Raw genomic sequence first — 18940 nt, forward strand, 5'->3', positions numbered from 1 at the left:
GGGATCACCTTGCCTTAGTCATTTTTGTGCAGGAAAAGCCTTAGACACCTTCCCATTAATTACGATTGCATAGGACACAGTAGACACACATCTCATAATCCATTGAACAAATTTGGTAGGAAAATTCAAGCTAATGAGAACTTGTTCTAGAAAGGCCCATTCTACGGAGTCATATGCCTTTTGCATATCAATCTTGAGCATGCACCTTGGTGAGATACCTTTCCTTCCATACCCTTTTACCAGCTCGTGACTCAAGATGATATTGTCATTTATTAGTCTACCCGGTACAAAAGCTGTCTGAGTGTTCTCTACTATCAACTCCATGACACTTTGCAATCTCTTAGTGAGGATTTTGGAGATGATCTTGTATAGGACAGTACAACATGATTTAGGTTTGTATTGCCTTATAGAGGTGGGGTGTTTAACCTTAGGGATTAAGGTGACACTTGTGCAGTTTACCTCACTTAGCATAACCAGATTTTCAAAAAAAGAAATAACAGCCTGAGTAACTTCCTTACCAATCACTGGCCAAGATGCTTGAAAGAAACAAGCATTGAAGCCATCATGTCCTGGAGCTTTGTTACCATGAATGTCATGTATGGCCCGATGCACCTCTTCGGCAGTCACTATTCTGATAAGGTTAAGTTGTGTGAGTCTATCTAGTACATATCCATCATTCATCATATCTAGATTTATAGCTGGGATTGGGTGTGCCCTTGTCCCCAACAGACCTTTATAAAATTTGCAAATTTCATCTTCAATGTCCTTCTCAGTATAGATGCTGCTACCACTATCAGTAGTTAGTCCAGTAATTTTATTTTTTGCTATTCTGCTCCTCATGTTAGCAACGAAAAAATCTGAGTTGGAATATCCTAACTTCAACCATTCCACTCTTGATTTTTGACTAACAATGATTTTCTCCACTATAGCCCATTTTTCATATTGTGCTCCCACTTGTTTCCCCTCTTCTTGCAGTTCCTAGTGATGACCATCAGCTAGTTTCTATTGGATCTCCAGTAATCTGTCCCTGGCCAGTTTCAGCTTCTCTTCCACCTAGAAAATTCAGTTTTCCTAAGTTGCTTCATCCCTCCCTTTATGCTCATCAACTTCTTCCATATACTATATAGGGATGGGTTAGGGATAGCACTATTCCAGCAGTCAGTAACCACATTTAGAAAGTCCTGATGTTCAACCATATAGTTGAAAAATTTAAAGGGCCTCTGGCATGTAGCTCTTTGCGTGTCAATTACTATACTTAGTGGAGAGTGGTCTGAGAAAAGTGGATCCATTGCAACCACACTAGTAATATTCATCTGATTCATCCAGGCATGATTTATAAGGGCTCTGTCAATTTTTCTAAATATGCGCCCATTGCTCCATGTATATTGTCTAATAGTGATGCCAATTTCATGTAATCCAGTGTCTTGAATAAACTTCCTGAAATCCCAGACTTCAATCTCCTGCACAGGCGCACCATTAATCCTATCATCTACTTCAGTTACTGCATTATAATCACCCAATAAGATCCAGGGGTCATGAGTATTTTGATGAAATCTGGTAAGTTCAATCCGCGATCCTTTTCTATCGGCAATAGTGTGCAGCCCATACACCACTGTTGCTGTAAAGTTTAAGCTCCCAACACTGATTTTGCAGTGTATATATTGTTCATGGGCCTGTGTGATGGTAACATTAATCTTATTATGGTCCCAAAGAAGCCATATTATACCTACTCCTTCAGTGTTATAGTTGTGTTCCCAGCTCCAACGTTGAACCACACTTTTTACAAAACCTGATGCATTCCTAGCTTTGACTCTATGCTCTAGAATAGCAATAAGTCCTACATTATTATCTTTAAGAAACTTATTCATTTCCCTATGCTTATAAAGCTTATTAAAGCCCCTCACATTCCATGTGATGAGCTGCATTAGGAAACAGGAGAAGTTTGAGGTGTACCACTGTTACACCTTGAAAATTTTCCGTTAATGTACAGTGAATAGACTAACGAAGGGCACGAAGTGTACGATGTCTTGGTAAGTAAGAAATAACATTTGATGATTCTAAATGAGATTTCAAAGACATTCGAGGTAGGGGACGGGAGTTGTTAAGGAAAGCAAGGTATATGTTGTGTGTCGGGTAAGATTTACGAGTATCGAATTAATGAGAGCTTAATGATGTTTTGGAAAAGAGATATAGCATCCCTTAGATTATTAATGAGGTGTTAAACAAGTAATAAGAAGGTTCCATAAGGATTGGAGATCAAACGAGCCGACGAGAATGAATTCCAGAAAGTTGGGCAACATACGGTCCAACATACTGGCCGTATGTTCTGCCCAGAATGGGACCTTCACTGGACCAAACATACGGCTAGACATACTGTTACACCTCGGAAAGTTTTCCGTTGGTACGCAAGAGAATGAACTAGTGAGGAATATGAGTGCATGATGTCCATGAGCAAGAAACGACGTTTGATGACCTTAGGCGAGATTTCAAAAGTATCCGATGTGAGACGAGGAAGTTGGCTAAGTTAAGATGAGATACAAGGTGAGCAATGCATGTGTATGGACGGGGGTGATTAAAATGAGAAGTCTAAGAAATATGGAAAGCTTCAAAATTGCAACTGCCCAGTGGTCGTAAATTGCAAAATACGGACCGTAAATTGCTATACGGTCTTTAAACTGGCAGTCGTAAACTGCCATGCAAGGCTTCAACTTTCTGCCAACCGAGGAAATGGTTAAATACGACATGGTGGACGGACCGTAAAGTGATTTACGGCCCGTAAACCATGGTCGTAAATCACCATGCATGCAGCCTTAAGTTTCTGGTTCTGCTTAAGCTTAAAGACGACCACGAGGGACGGTCCGTAAACTGAAATACGGACCGTAAACCTCCATGGACGACCACTGTTCACCCAGCACAGATTTTTCAATTCATTAAATATGAGGATCAAGACTTGTTTTATTTCATTTCTACATTACACCACTTCTCTCTAGAATCATCTCTCTACATTTATTTCATAAGTTTTCAAAGATTATAAGTCACCAACAACAAAAACAAGTGAATCAAGTGTAAGCAAGCCATTAAATACCATTCAAGTCAAGAAATGCAAATGGAGAAAAACTAGGGTTTTGCTCAAAGTGGAGTATTATTAACCAAAGCTTGTTCCTACAACTTCTAAGGTAAGATTCATGATTTTTACATGATGTTTAAGGTATTGAAGAGTTGGAATACATGGATTGTAGAAAATATGGTCAAGTAGGTCATGAATGATGAATAGTGACATTTTGTGGAATAGTTAGAATTGAATCATGAATGTTGTTGTGTTGTGATATGAATGCATTATAAATGGTACTAAGATCATGAACTATACACATTAGACGAATGGACGAAGTTGGATGTTATGACCATGAATATGGGTGAATTAGAGGCAAATTAAGGAATCTAAATAATGTGGATAACGTGAATGACTAATGGCCATTGTTATGATATTAATGAAGGTATAGACGCTAGCATTGGAAGGAAGCGTGCAAGTGTAGAATAGTCCGACGAAAAGGTATGTAAGGCTAACCCTTCTTTCATAAGTCATGGTTCCTTGGCCAAACTCTTAAATCCTCTATACGAGTATGTTGTATTCAAGTGATTGACACTCCGAGCTCATAAGCTCACGACCCTTGATACGTGCTACGAATGTACTACGCACCCCATTGACGAGTAAGCATAAGATAGAGATGTAGCGAAAACGATGATGATAGTGATGACGATGATAATAATAATGATGCTAAAGGTGCCTACGGGCTATTATATTCACATGTGCCTATGAAGGGCTATAATGACACCCCGAGCTTATAATGTCGGGTAGAATATATGTATCTGGATGTATATATGTATGTATGTATATGATTACGTAACGCGCGCACACGTCTGCAGATGGTACGGATAACCCTGAAGCCTTGGTAGGGCCAGGTAGAAATAACATTGAGCCTTGGTTGGCCAAGTACGTACGAAACACCGAGCCTTATGGTCGGGTACGCTATATATGTATATAAGTGTATGGCTATGTATATAATATGAATATGATGTGAAAAGACTATGTATATGAATGCGAATAGGGGCATGTATACGAATACGAGCACTATTATGAAATACGCATGAGAAATGGAAAGTTCCTATGAAAGGCAGGTAAGTGTCACGATGATGATATTATTGTCTTCCCTCCTATGCCACTTCATATATTTTCTATGATGCTTCTATATTGATGTTGATCATGCTTTACATATTCAGTATATTCTTCGTACTGACGTCCTTTTGTTTGTGGACGCTGTATCATGCCCGCAGGTGCACAGGGAGACAGACTTGATCCATAGCTGCCTATTCGGAGATTACATAGCGGAGCTCCATTTCCTTCGGAGCCATAGCTTTTGGGTACTTATTCTTTTGTGTATATAATTATGGGCATAGCGGGGTCCTGTCCCGCTCATGTGATGTGTTATACTCTTCCTAGAGGCTCGTAGTCATGTGTATATGGTTAGACAGGTTCGGCCTTGTCGGCCTATGTTTTGTATATCATTTTGTCGGCCACGTTGGCCACGTACATTGATGTGGCATAGATGCCTATGGTGATATAAATGTACCGTTGTCCAATTGGGACTAGTTGACGAATGAATGGAAATGTATGTATAATTATGTGGCTCACCTAGATGTAAGTATAAGAGTAAGCTAAGAGGGTGCTCGGGTGGGTTAGCACCGGTGCTCGTCGCGGCCCCGAGTCGGGTCGTGACACATATGGCTACGGACCGTATGTTGGTCCGTATGTCCGAGTTGGGTCAAATTTTTAAGTTGATATAAGGGACCCCAACCTCATTTATTTCATTTCATTTTTCACTCCACACCTCAAGAATCCTCTAGAAAGCTCTCCACTCTTCATCCACGAGAACTCAAGAGAGATTGGTGATCAATTTCATTAAACCAACAAAAATCAAGTGTATGAAACTCATTGAAGTTCATCCAAGCCAAGAAATCCCATTGGAAGTGAACTAGGGTTTTGGTGCAAGAGAAGTATTTCCACTCAAGGCTTATTCCTACACTATCTAAGGTAAGTTTTATGATCTTTTCATGTTGTTTAAGGTAATGAGAGGTTGAAAGACTTAGATTATGGAAGGAGATAGAAAATGGGTCACAAAGATAGGAATAATGAGATTTTGAGTAGTAGGTTGGAATGAGTCGTGAATATTGATATGTTGTGATTTTAAGTATGCTATAAGTGACATTTAGAATATGGGATAAGTATTATATGTGAGAAAACGCAGTAGTGAACTATGACCATGATTATGGAGGAATTGAAGTGAAATTGTGAAATGTGGATAATGTAAATGAATGATGATTGTTGCTTATAATATTGTGAATGTTGTAATGGATGTTTGGGAGTTGATATGTAATATGAGGAAAGTTGTATAAACAAAGGAAATGCTGCCCAATTTTCTCTAGCATTAGTAAGTACATTCATATAATCGATTAGCTAATGTCGATGCGAATTCTCTTGAAGGTAGAAATGTGAGAATTGAAGGAGAACAATTAAGCGAGAGAATTGTTAAAGGAAAGAGGTATGTAAGGCTAATCCCTTCCTTCTATGGCATGACTCCTATGGCATGAATCCTCCTATTTTCCCATGATCTTCCTAAATAAAGGAAACCATGAGTCCATGACTGTAACGAGCTATATATGTATAAGATCAAGAAAAGAGATACGATAAAATCATGATAATGATGATGATGAGTTTAAGTACAAAGAACCTTAAACTGAGGTACGATGTCCATGAGGTTAATGACCCTAAGTATAGTTCCATTGATGTTTTTCCTTGTGTGCACTCACCTTAAAATGTTAGTCCCTCCAAGGTGAGATATGACGATTATGATCACTCCATAACGTAGTCGGGGGTTCACGACCTCATGTCACCCCGATATAGCCATGGTTACCTTCAAGCTTTAATGTATGATTAATGATGAATGTATGATGATGCTAAGTTATAAATATGTCTATGAGATGTGTGATAATGATAAGTTTATGTTGACTATATGACGATACGATTCCACCGTGCCTAGTTGGCCGGGCATGTCACCGCAAAGGCGGGCTGCATACGATTCCACCGAGCCTAAATGGTCGGGCATGTCACCGCTAAGGCGGGCTGCTATGTTTACACCGAGCCTAGAGGGTCGGGCATGACACCACTAGTTGGCGGCATATGATGGTTACCCGGACGCGGGTTAACGATGATGATATATATGATATGGGGATGTATGTGCTATGATGATATATGTAATAGGATTATATATGATATATGTATGAAATGCATCCATTCTTAAAGGTTAAGCAGGTTATATCTCCATCTTATATCTTATGATTCCTCTATTGTATTCATTTTATTCTTGCCTTACATACTCAGCATAATGTTCGTACTGACGTTTGTTTTCTTTGGGCGCTGTGTTCATGCCCACAGGTAGGCAGGGAGGTGATCTAGACTCGTAAGAGCTACTAGTAGACTTTGAGAGCACCCCCTTATTTCGGAGGTGCCATGGATTTATTCTTTTGTGTATATACATGTTTTGGGCATGACGGGGTCCCGTCCCGTCCCTATGTCTATCACTCTAGTAGAGGCTCGTAGATACGTATGTGTGGGTAGTATGGTCTCACGATGTCCTTATTGTATGTACATTATTTTGATAGCCGAAGGGCTTATGTATATAAAGGTAATTATGTTTCGAAGTGAAAAATGGTTTTTCCTATGACTTGAGCATAAGGTTAATGAATGAACGCTTGATGAGTACGATGGGTAATGGTATGAGCGATGCTCGGTGGTTAGCCCCGAGTACCCGTCATGGCCCCTAGTCGGGTCGTGAAAACCACCTCCAAGTATCATAGTGACCAGACCCTGTTGTGCAGCAAACTGTCCATCCCCTTTAGGGGACAATTGAGTTGATAACACCTCAAGCTCATTTCCAGCAGTAATAGCATTTCTGGAGATTGGATTTTTGGTTGCTGACATCTTTTTGCATTTTTCCATTCACCCTCCGAGTTAGTACCATTTTCTTCACTCGGAATCTGGGCCACTGAAGCAAGTGGCACCATTTGCAGCCTTCCATTCTTGTCTACTGTACTGGTATATCTTTGAGGCCCTTTCATAGCTGGTTTAGGCTCATTCCCCTTCTTTGGTTGTGATGCATCTTTCTGAGGGATCCCATTTTATGTAGGTCCCTTTGGTGGTTGCTTTCGTTCCACTGGTGGTTTTGGCTTCTCCTGAGCACAGTCATGCCCCAATTGGCAACATGTCCCACAGTACCTTGGCTTCCAATCATACATCACTATTTGATCAAACCTCTTGCCATGAGGGTCTAACACCTTCACAGTTCTAGGCAGAAGTATTGTTATGTCAATCTCTACCAATACTCTAGCATAGGAAATTCTTTCAAGTGTTGTGGTGCATTCATCCGTATACAATAGAGAACCCAAACCACTACTAATTCTACTAAGCAACTCCATGCCCTAGCAATTAAGTGGTAAGTTTGGATACTTTACCCACAAGGGCATTGTTTTCAACACTTCAGCAGCAAAATCAAAATCAGGGGTCCAAGCTTTGACAATAATTGGCCGAGAATTCAACATTTAAGGACCAGCATACATAACTTCATTTCTACCATCAAAGCTAGTAAATCTGACTACAAAATACCCATCATTATGATAATACACCTTCGGTTTATCTACAAACGTTCACTTACTAGCAAGGAGGCGCTCAATGCTGGCAATAGTAGGCGATGCCCCCAGGACATAGAAGATGAGTGCAGTACTACACTTTGCATTTTCCTTTTCAATTTCCTCCTTCGAGAGTTCCACAACCTTTTCCCCATCTTGAATTGTTGGCGCAATAAATGTCAGTCGCATCCCTTTCTCAGCTAACTTGTTACTTGAGAACAATCTTGTCCATGGTTTAGCCCCATGGGTTTCGACATCAACGACAATACCAAGGTTGCTTGGTTCAGCTGCAGAGGGAGGGTTTCCCACCCCTGTGCTCACTGGAGTTTTCCTTTTACCTCTTGCTACAGATCCATAACCTGTTCCATTAGCAGGCGCAGATCTAGGTTTGGATACACTTTTCTCCTTCAATTCACTTTGATTTGGGTTGCCAATCCCCACACTAGGTGGAGGAGTAGTGGTTCCACTAACCTGGCTTAGTAACGGCGGCTAAACCTCCCCATCTTCAGCAACAGTGTTGTGCGATGTTCTCTTCGATCCTGAGCGGTCTCCTTGCTGTTTTCTTGAGCCAGTAACGTGGAAATCAAGTGGAATCCCTTTCCCTTGATTCTTCGGTCTTCCTCTGGCCATGGGCGGCAAGCCGGTGCACCAGCAACGTGCGCGAGAGAGGAGAGAGGATTTAAAAATATAGTTAAATACTACTATAATTCTTTTTTAAAATTAAATTCAATAGTGAGCTATAATGAAGAAAATTGTATTACACCGTAGCCAACATCTTAGTCATGTTAAATAAGAATAAGAAAGAGCTGATCACCTTACTAATTTACCAATTTCAAATATTTGCTTATCAAATTTTATTTTAAGGTCAATTTTTGATGTCAATTTGATCAACTTCTAGAGAAAATGAGGAATTAGTTTACTTTTATATGACTTAATAAATGTTTCATTAAAAACAAAAAATCCTACAAACCTAATACCTTATAAACTGTACAACAATTTATTTTGAAAGATGGAATTTTTTCTTTCAACAATTTGTGAAAAATATAATGAATTAGGCCCATAGTAGTAATATGAAAAATTGAAATGATTAGTAGTATGCTTCAATATTTTTAAAATGATAGGATCCAAATATTGTATTAGGATAAACTTTGTAATTTATATTAGACAAATTCCCTAATAGTTTAAAAGATAGGAGACAATTGCCAAAAAAAAAAAAATTAGGACATTTAAATAATGATACTAAGTTCAGAAATTGGTAAAGCTATGTTTAGAAAAAGATTAATGAAGAGAAGTTCAGGAAAAAAGAAATAACGATTAAATTGAACACAAAAACCACTAAATAAGTCATAAAACCAAAAGATTTAAATCTTAAACCTTTGGGTAAGGATAAAAATGCACTAATTTTAGACACATACGTCTCACACAAATAATGAGGAATAACATCAAGAAGACAAAATGTAAACGGCCAAGAAACGTATACACGTATTTTCTTAAAATGATGAAGTTGATCTATACTTAAAAATTTAAGGCGACAACAGATGCTAACACATGAAAGCGCTTTTCAGTGTTATTGAGTAGAAAAAGATGATGGCATGAAACTCGATAGGAGAAGGTGTATTTCAAATCTTTTAATTGGAGAACCAAACCAGGAAGGTCATATTTGGGAGAAGCAGACTAAGTAAAATAATTTATCGATATTTTCAATTAATTGAAATATAATACTTTCTATAATAAAAATTCCATAATCATATTACTAAAAGGTACTCTCTTTGTCCTAATTTATGTGATATAGTTTGACTATGCACGAAGTTTAAAAGACTAAAAAGAAAAGTGTATCACATAAATTGAAACAAAAGGAGTGTTATTTTTTGTGTTGGCCCGTGCCAGCACAGGCTTTCATCATCTAGTAAACATAAACCTGTCAACCGGGCCGGTTGAACCGGTCGAAACCAATAATTGGACCTGGTTTAACCGGTTTCGTAACTGGACCCGGTGGACCAGTTTACTGGTCGCCTGTCTACCGGGGTTCAATATCGGGTCGATTTTCAAATATTGTGCCCGATTAACTGGACCCGGCCAGTTAAAACCGGTTAACCGATAAAAATAAAAATAAAATTTTTAATAAAATGGAGGCTGCCTACTGGACGGTTGGCCAATAGTCCATTTTGCAAAAATGGCCGTTGGCAACGGCTAAAAACGGCCATTTTGGCCTCCCTTTGTTCCCCAACCCCCCAAATTTCTTTTTTATACACTTTAACTCATCCCCCACCCCTATATAAACCTCTCTCCATTTTATTTTCATCCACACCAATTCACTCTTCTCTTTCTCTCAATTATAGCTACTTTGCAACAATTAGCCACTTTAAATTTCTCTCAATTAAATACTATAAAGTTTTATTCTAGTTTAAATTTTATATTTTGCAATTATAAAAAAAAAAAAAGGCAAAGGGTCATATATACCCCTCTACTATCTCAAAATAGTTATCTGTGTCCCCCGTTTGCTTTTTCGATGTTATATACCCCCGGCGTTAGTGTATCGACCATATATACCCTTACAGTTAACGACCACTTTTTAAGTGCCACGTGGCACGATCTCAACCGACCCAACCTTTTTTTTTCTCTTTTATTTAATCAGACCCACATTATTAATTCATCCAAATAAATGAGACCCGACCCATTAAGACCTCAAATAAGACTTCATAACCTAACAACATATCCAACTCATTTCCCACTCAAAATCTGTGACTATGGAGAACACGTGCGGCTAGGGTTTTCAAAACTAAGAAATTTTAAAGGTTAGATTGTCCTCAAAAATTATATTTCTTTGCTTATTACTGCTATAATAGGTTAGATATTAGTAGATTCTTTAAGATTCTCTCATTTATTTTAGGATTTTGTATTACGGTTTTTAGATTTTGTCAATTTTTTGTGGATTTCTTGATTTCTTTGCCTCTTATATGTTAGATGTTAGTGATTATACTAGGGTTTTTAAGATTCTCGCATTTATTTCAGGATTTTGTACTATGGTTGAGATTTTGTCATTTTTATTTTTGGATTTCTTGATTTCGTTGCCTTTAATATGTTAGATGTTAGTGATTATACCAGATTATACCATGGTTTTTAAGATTCTTGCATTTATTTCAGGATTTTGTACTATGGTTGTGATTTTGTCAAAAACAAATTTTGGGATTTCGTGATTTCTTTGCCTTATGTGAGGGAATCTGCAACTTTAACTTATTATATTCATGTTTGGTGTTTATTTTTGGCTATTATTTTATGGGTATTTGTATGCATGTGCTTGAGGTGGTGGTCCCAATTTTTGGTGGACTTTTTCTGCTTTTTAACAATAAATTAGGGGTCTTTTTGGTTGTTGTGGTGGTCCCCGTGGACTTAGATGTCCTTTATTGTTCAGGGTTTGTGGATTGGTGGTTTAGGGTTTGTGAGTTGGTGGTATAGGGTTTGTGTATTGATGGTTTTGGGTTAAAGTAACTGTTTTTATTCATTTGGTGCTGGTTTTGGTTTAATTTGAACTATTTTTTAGTTTATGTTGGTCCTTTGAAGTCAACTCTTTATTTCTTTGCTGTTTTTTATTTGTGTATTGATGCCAACAGTTTGTGGTTTAACTTAAGTTTAGATAAAGTAACTGTTTTTATTCATTTGGTGTTGGTTTTGGTTTAATTGGAACCATTTAGATAAGTTTATATAAAGTTACTATTTTTGTACCATTTTTTAGTTTATGGTGGTCCTTTGAAGTCAACTCTTTATTTATTTGCCGTTTTTTATTTGTGTATTGATGCCAACAGTATCTGATCTTTTTATTATGTATTTGGTTGCAGCTTATTCATCATGGTTAATTTGGAGTTAATATTCAACTATGGTGGGGATTGGACTTATGAGCCAAAAGTCAAGTATGAGAAGAAGTTCCATAACATTTGGGAAGGTTATGACTCTGACCATCTATCTTTTAATGATGTTGTAGATGAGTATTGTAATAACTTAGGGTTTGCTGGGGTTCAACAACTCTTAGTAGCTACCCCTTCTGGTAAATTATATGAAATCATTGTTGATAGTGGTATTAGAAGGTTGCTGGCAATGGTTAGTGATGATTACTATGTGATTAACTTATTTGCTATTGATGATTGTGAGTTAGCAGTTGATGTGCCTAATATCCTAAATTATGATGAACCTTTTGAACCTAATGTTGATGCTTTTGAACCCAATGTTGTTGGTGTTGAACCTAGTTTAGGGGTTGCTACTGATTGTAGCTCAACTGATGCTGAGGATGAAAATGACTTTGTTTCTTCTGATTATGAATCTGATGACTTAGAATTTATTGCTAACCAAAGGAGGGTGAACATTACTGATCAATTATTAGATTACATAGAACTTGACAATAGTATGACCTTCAAGGACATTAATGAAGCTAGGAAGTGTCTGAAATTGTATGCTTTGGCAAATAAGAAAGAGTTGTAGGTTAGAAAAAGTGATTCAAAAAGGTTGAGGTATGAGTGTCAAGTAGGTTGTCCATTTGTTTGTCTTATTTCTAAGGATGGGAACTGCCCTAGGGTTAGAATCAAGACCCTAAACACAGAACATAATTGCTTCATTGCTTATGGTTGCTATTGCACTTGACTCAAATAGCCATTTTTATCCTATAGCTTGGGCTGTAGTTGACAAAGAGACTAAGAAAACATGGGATTGGTTCTTGAGATTGCTGAAGATGTCACTTGAACTAAACATGGGAGAGGGATACACTATCATTTCTGATATGCAAAAGGTACCCTTACTGTCCATTTCTATGTTTTATTATTCTGCAAGTTTAATATGTCCATTTCCATGTTTTATAATTCTGTAAGTGTAATTTTTTATAAAACCTATTGTAGGGGTTGCTTGAGGCAATGAAAATTGTCCTCCCTAAAGCTAACCATAGGTTCTGTGTTAGACACGTTGAGGCAAATTGGATGAAAAGGTGGAGATCTGGTGAAATGAAGAAATTGTTGTGGTGGAGTGCATGGTCCACCTATAAAGAGGAGTTTGATGACCAACTAAGGAAGCTAAGGGAAATAGATGAAGATGTTGTCAAAGACCTGATCCATTATCCTCCCCAGTGCTGGTGTAGAGCTTTTTTTGATACTGTTTGCAAAAATATGGCTGTGGATAACAACTTTACAGAATCGTTTAATGCATGGATCTTAGATGCAAGGTACAAACCCATAATTACAATTCTAGAAGACATTAGGTTGAAAGTAATGAACATGTTGAGGGGACATGATGAGAGGGTGGGGGCATGGCTAGAAAACTTCAGTCCTCATTGTATGATGCTTTATGCTGATTATCTGAGAATTGCTCATTCTTGTGTGCTTCATTTTAATGGTGACTTTGGATATGAGATTGTTGAAGGGAGTGATAGACACACAGTGAACTTGGAGGCTAAGCAATGTACTTGCAGGACATGGCAGCTTTCTGGCATACCATGTCCTCATGCCATCAAAGCTTTGATGTACAAGAAGATTGACCCCTTCACTGAAATTCATTGGTGGTACAGCAAAGAAGCAGCCTTAAAAACTTATTCATATAAGTTGCAACCTGTTAGGGGGGGGGGGGGGGGGGGGGGAATTCTGGAAGGTAGAGCCTTCTCATGCAATGGATCCACCACAAATTGTCAAGTTAGCTGGCAGGCCTAAGGTGAAGAGGGATAGAGCCAAGGATGAAGCAATCAAGAGAAAAGGAGCATGGTCTGCTTCAAGGAAAGGCAGGGTTATGGTGTGTAACAACTGTGGAGAATCAAACCACAATACAAAAGTGTGCAAAAAGTAACTGTTACTTTCAGTTTGCATTGACTAACTGTTTTTAGTTGTCTAACTGTTTTCTTATTAATTGACAGCCTGTTAAGGGAAAAAAGCAACAGAAAAGGAAGAAGGTAGTTGTTGATTATGAAGATATTGATGTGGACACACCAGTGGACATACAACTATCTGGACCAAAGCCAACTCAAGAATCTAGCAATCCAGCAACTCAGACATTTGTCTTCATGCCTATACCAACAGCGAGTGCACATCAGCCCAGCAGCAGTGAATGTCCAGACTTTGAGTTTCCAGAATTTGCAAATGAAGAGGAGCCTAACTTGAGGCCTAAAGTTGTTTCAGAGGCAAGGACTAGGCTGCAGAAGAGAAAAGAGGCACAAATGGTCACTGGGACAAGAACTATGAACTTAAGGGGTGATGCAACTGGTGTGAGTGAGCCAACAAATTTATCATACTCACCAAGGGGACTCAGAATGGGGGGGGGGGGGGTATAAAGCTATTACGGGCCACCATCTCCTGTTGCAAGCAGCCAAAAAATCTGGAAAAATAGAGTCAAGGAAGCCCTACTGAAGTGTTTTTATGTGTAGTATGTTTTTGGAGTAATGGTATTGGACTTGTATGTCCAAACTAAACAAATTACTTGCTGATGTAATTAATGGCTTATGCCAATATATTTGGCAGCAACTCTTTAGTGTTTTGGTATGTTTGAAAGGATGCCATAGTATAACTTAGGTGGTGATTTGTTTTGTGGGTCATAATATGGCATCCGTTTGTTATATTTGAACTTGTATGTTGACACTTATTCAGCTATGTGAAGTTATGGTAACCACCATTTAGTATGCCGAATTGTCTTTGTCCATTTATAACTTAGTTGTATTAGCTGCTGCTTGTATTAGTTCATTTGTCCATTTATAACTTAGTTCTATTAGCTGCTTGCTTTATTAGTTCATTTGTCCATTTATAATGTAGAGAAGATGTGTGACTATATAAACAGGTATGTGATACCATTTAGACACTTTCAATACCATTTAGACACATTCAAAGCAAGAAAAACAATACTACATATGGCCATTTACATGCTGCCAAAGGAACACTAAATAATGGCTAACATTACATTCAACCAACAAAACATGGACCAATACTTGTTCATCAACCAAAAACTACAAGACTTACTACATCAATTAATCACAAAATGCTTGTTCATCAACATTCATCTTACAAGGCAACTTACTACATCAATTACTACAACACAACCTAATTCATCGCAAAATAACACAACTACTTACACAAGCAAAGAAAAAATGCAAGCAAATAAGAACAAAGATATCACAATAACAGCCTTCATCTTCGAGACCTCATCTTCCAATTTCATGACTTTGCTCCTTTCAACTTGATTAGTAGCCTCCGATTCCTTCACTTTTTGCTTCAACATGTCCCTTTCTCGATTAACCGCATCAATACCCTCCAAACTAACTATTTTTTCCTTCAATTTCTGTCGTTCAAACTTCAAGGCGTCCACTTGAGACTTCAACTTGCATATAACATTTGCCGCTCTATCCGGCAATTTAGGATCAACCCAATCAAAATAACCACATGAATCAACCTATGATAAATCATCAAAAATACTGATACGATTTACAGTAAAAAAAATCAGCTCAACTACAAAATCAAATATTAACACTTACATCAGGCCTGGGACATTTGTAGAATCTCCGACCAGCAATTGTAAGAGTGTAAGCCGTAAAGTAATTGGCAGCCAGTCCGCAAAGACATGTATGCTTTGAAGAACCATCTTGAGATGAACAACTAGCTTGAGACATTGTAACACCCTTGTTTTTTTACTTCAACAACAAGGACCCGAATTAGAGGACCCAAATTTAATTTTGGGTGATTTCTGCTTCTAGGGTGTCAATAGAATTGAAAAAGTAGAGAAGAAGAAGGAACTAGGTGTGAAGAACCCTAATTCACAACATATTGAAGAAGAAGAACTTGAGAGGAGAAGGAGCATAAAAAATGGCTGATAGAACCCTATTTGGATATATTATTAGGTTATGAAGTCTTATTTGAGGTCTTAATGGGTCGGGTATTAATGGGCCGGGTCTCATTTATTTGGATGAATTAATAATGTGGGTCTGATTAAATAAAAGAGAAAAAAAAAAGGCTGGGTCAGTTGAGATCGTGCCATGTGGCACTTAAAAAGTGGTCGTTAACTGTGAGGGTATATATGGTCGATACACTAACGGCGGGGGTATATAACATCGAAAAAGCAAACGGGGGACACGGATAACTATTTTGAGATAGTAGAGGGGTATATATGACCTGTCAACCGGGCCGGTTGAACCGGTCAAATTAGATAATCGGACCTAGTTTAACTGGTTCCGTAACTGGACCCTGTGGACTAGTTTACTGGTCGCCGGTCTACCGGGGCTCAATATCGGGTCGATTTTCAAGTATTGTACCCGATTAACCGGACCCGGCCAGTTAAAACCGGTTAACTGATAAAAATAAAAATAAAATTTTTAATAAAATGGAGGCTGCCTACTGGACGGTTGGCCAATAGTCCATTTTGCAAAAATGGTCGTTGGCAACGGCTAAAAACGGCCATTTTGGCCTCCATTTGTTCCCCAACCCCCCGCCCCCCCCCCCCCCCCCCCAAAATTTCTTTTTTATACACTTTAACCCATCCCCCACCCCTATATAAACCTCTCTCCATTTTATTTTCATCCACACCAATTCACTCTTCTCTTTCTCTCAATTATAGCTACTTTGCAACAATTAGTCACTTTAAATTTCTCTCAATTAAATACTACAAAGTTTTATTCTAGTTTCAATTTTATATTTTACAATTATAAAAAAAAATATTGGTGGAGTTGGTGATTTTGCAACAATCTGAAGTAGCTCCAAAGCTTTGGTGGATTTGCAATTCTAGCCGCCTTCACTTTCGTGGAAATTAGTCCGGCAATTTGGTACCTTCGTTCCAACTCTATCTTTATTTTCCGCTATTTAATTTACGCAATTTAATTTACACAATTTAATTTGTTTCAATTTATTTTCTTGTGATTTAAATTATTGCTATTTAATAATGTCGAAGAGAGTGAGATGTGGTTGCGGTAGTAGTGGTAGGGATGGGTTTATGGAGGAAACATTTGTGAACGAAACACCTCATTTAAGTATTAATATTGGTGGAAATAATCCACTTTTAGATCATGATGTAATGGAGCACCATACTGGCACTTTTAATGAAATTGATGATGATGATGAAACACAAGCCCCCGAAAATCCCATAGGAGATACACATCTTTCACAATCACATACACAAGACAAACTGCCAAAATCTCGTAAGCCAACCTCTAGAATTTGGAAATTTATGATTAAAAGATAAGGAAAGACAATTAGCTATATGTAATATATGTGGAAAAGAATTTACTTTCAAGCAACAAACTAGTAAGGATGGTGTAACGGGTTCACTAACGAATCATATGAGAACTAAACATAAGGATGTTTGGGGAGAGAGAACGGGTTCAAATGTGGGAGGTATTCAACAAACAATAGACCCACGAACCAGTAAAAGTTTTAGCTATGACAAGAAAAAAGATCGCATAGAAATAGCTAAAATGGTTGCTTTTGATGCTTTACCATTTTCCTTTACCTCGGGTTTGAATTTTGTTACTTATATTCAACGTTGTTATAATCCGTTGTTTGAGGGTATTCTTAGAAGTACTTGTAGATCGGATATTATTGATTTATATAAAAAAAAATATAAATTTTATTTGCGCCATGTATTTAATTCATTAAATTGTAGTATTTCTCTTATCGTCGATATTGGTCTTAGTATTAACAAGTTAGAATTTTTTTCTATTACATGTTATTGGATTGATGATAATTGGGTGATGCAAAAAAGAATTATAGCTTATTTATATGATGAAGGGAAAGGTCGTCATGACAGATATTTTTTAGCGGATTCAATGTCAACTATTATGAATTTTTTAAACATTTATAGAAAAAACACTTTGTATTGCTTTAGATAATGCTTCTAATAATACAAAGGTCGTTGGTCTTTTAAAAAGGGAATTAAACCCTCCGCTACAAAATATTTTTCATATGAGATGTAGTTGTCACATTTTAAACTTGATTGTTAAAGATGGTCTTGACTATTTTGAAGATTCTATTCAAAGGGTTAGAAATGCGGTTGCTTTTCTTTTTTGTAATGCTAATAAGGAAAAAAAATGAGAGATTTTAAGAATTCTTATTTGCAAAATAACCTTAGACCTAGGAAAATTCAAGTAGAAGTTGACACTAGGTGGAACTAAACTTACATTATGTTACAACAAGCATATGATTATAGGATTCCCATACAATAAGTTCACAACTTTCACAATACGGAAAGTGATGAGTGGATAAATAATAACAATTGGGTAGATGCTAAGGAATATATTGAACTTTTATAAAAAAATTATAATGCAACTCTTGCTTTTTCTAGACAATTCTACCCCACGGTAATCGGAATTTTAGCCTACTTAACGGAAATAGCTAGAGTTTTATATGAGTATAAAGATAAATCTGGTTATCAAGCAACTATTTTTTTTATGACAACAAAATTTAAGAAGTATTTTTTTCCCATCCCAACTTTATTTATATTGGGTTCTCTTTTAAAACCTTGTTTTAAAATGTCTTATACTATAGGATTGGTTAGACAAATTTATAAATTTTTAGAAATTTCCGAGGGAGTTAAACCATCTTTAATTGACGCTGAGCTTGCGGTTGATGCCGAATTTAGAAAATCTTTTACTCATTATTCTACTTTGGAAGAAAGTGTTACACTCGTTGCTCCGCGCCCTAGTACTTCTCAAAGTAGCAAAAAGGGCTTGTCGAGTTTAAAAGTTTTACATTCACATCCTGTCACGACCCAGCTAGGAGCCGCGACGGATACCCGGGGCTAACCACCGAGCACCACTCGTTCTACCACTCATCTTACCCCTTTAATGCCCTTTTATCAATTTTATACTCAAGACATAAGAAAAACATCTTTTCATTTTAGAACATAGAACACTTTTATATGCATAAGCCTCTCGGCCATCAAAATAATATATACAAGTACATAATAGCATCTCGTGAGACCATCTAACCCACACTGCGTATCTACGAGTCTCTACTGGAGTGCTAAACATGAAGACGGGACAAGACCCCGTCATGCCCAAAATACATATACATGAATATACACAAAAGAATAATCAAGCTCCTCTGGAACAAAGGAGTGCTTTCAATCGGCTGACAGCTACTACGAATCTGGGTCAAGCTCTCCTCCCTGTCTACCTGTGGGCATGAACACAGCGTCCAGAGAAAACGGACGTCAGTACGAACATTGTACTGAGTATGAGAGGCATAAGCAATGAAAT

General features: G+C 37.6%; 2 protein-coding genes across 2 annotated transcripts; one reads left to right on the top strand and one right to left on the bottom strand.

Annotated features, from left to right (window-relative positions):
- The first annotated feature begins 10414 nt into the window (after positions 1–10414).
- Positions 10415–14366, top strand: LOC132600852 (uncharacterized). Its single transcript, XM_060314289.1, has 4 exons — positions 10415–10535; positions 11577–11680; positions 12399–12517; positions 13625–14366. Exons 2-4 carry the CDS (start codon positions 11587–11589, stop codon positions 14036–14038), a joined length of 627 nt encoding a protein of 208 aa, XP_060170272.1. The 5' UTR covers positions 10415–10535; positions 11577–11586; the 3' UTR covers positions 14039–14366.
- A 460-nt stretch (positions 14367–14826) lies between these two features.
- Positions 14827–15364, bottom strand: LOC132614018 (uncharacterized). The gene is made up of 2 exons (XM_060328354.1): positions 15230–15364; positions 14827–15147 (listed from the first exon to the last, which is right to left on the bottom strand). The coding sequence occupies exons 1-2, from the start codon at positions 15362–15364 to the stop codon at positions 14827–14829; spliced, it is 456 nt and encodes a 151-aa protein (XP_060184337.1).
- Between the last annotated feature and the right edge of the window lie 3576 nt (positions 15365–18940).

This window comes from Lycium barbarum, chromosome 1 (assembly GCF_019175385.1).
Source record: "Lycium barbarum isolate Lr01 chromosome 1, ASM1917538v2, whole genome shotgun sequence".
Taxonomy (NCBI): Eukaryota; Viridiplantae; Streptophyta; class Magnoliopsida; order Solanales; family Solanaceae; genus Lycium; species Lycium barbarum.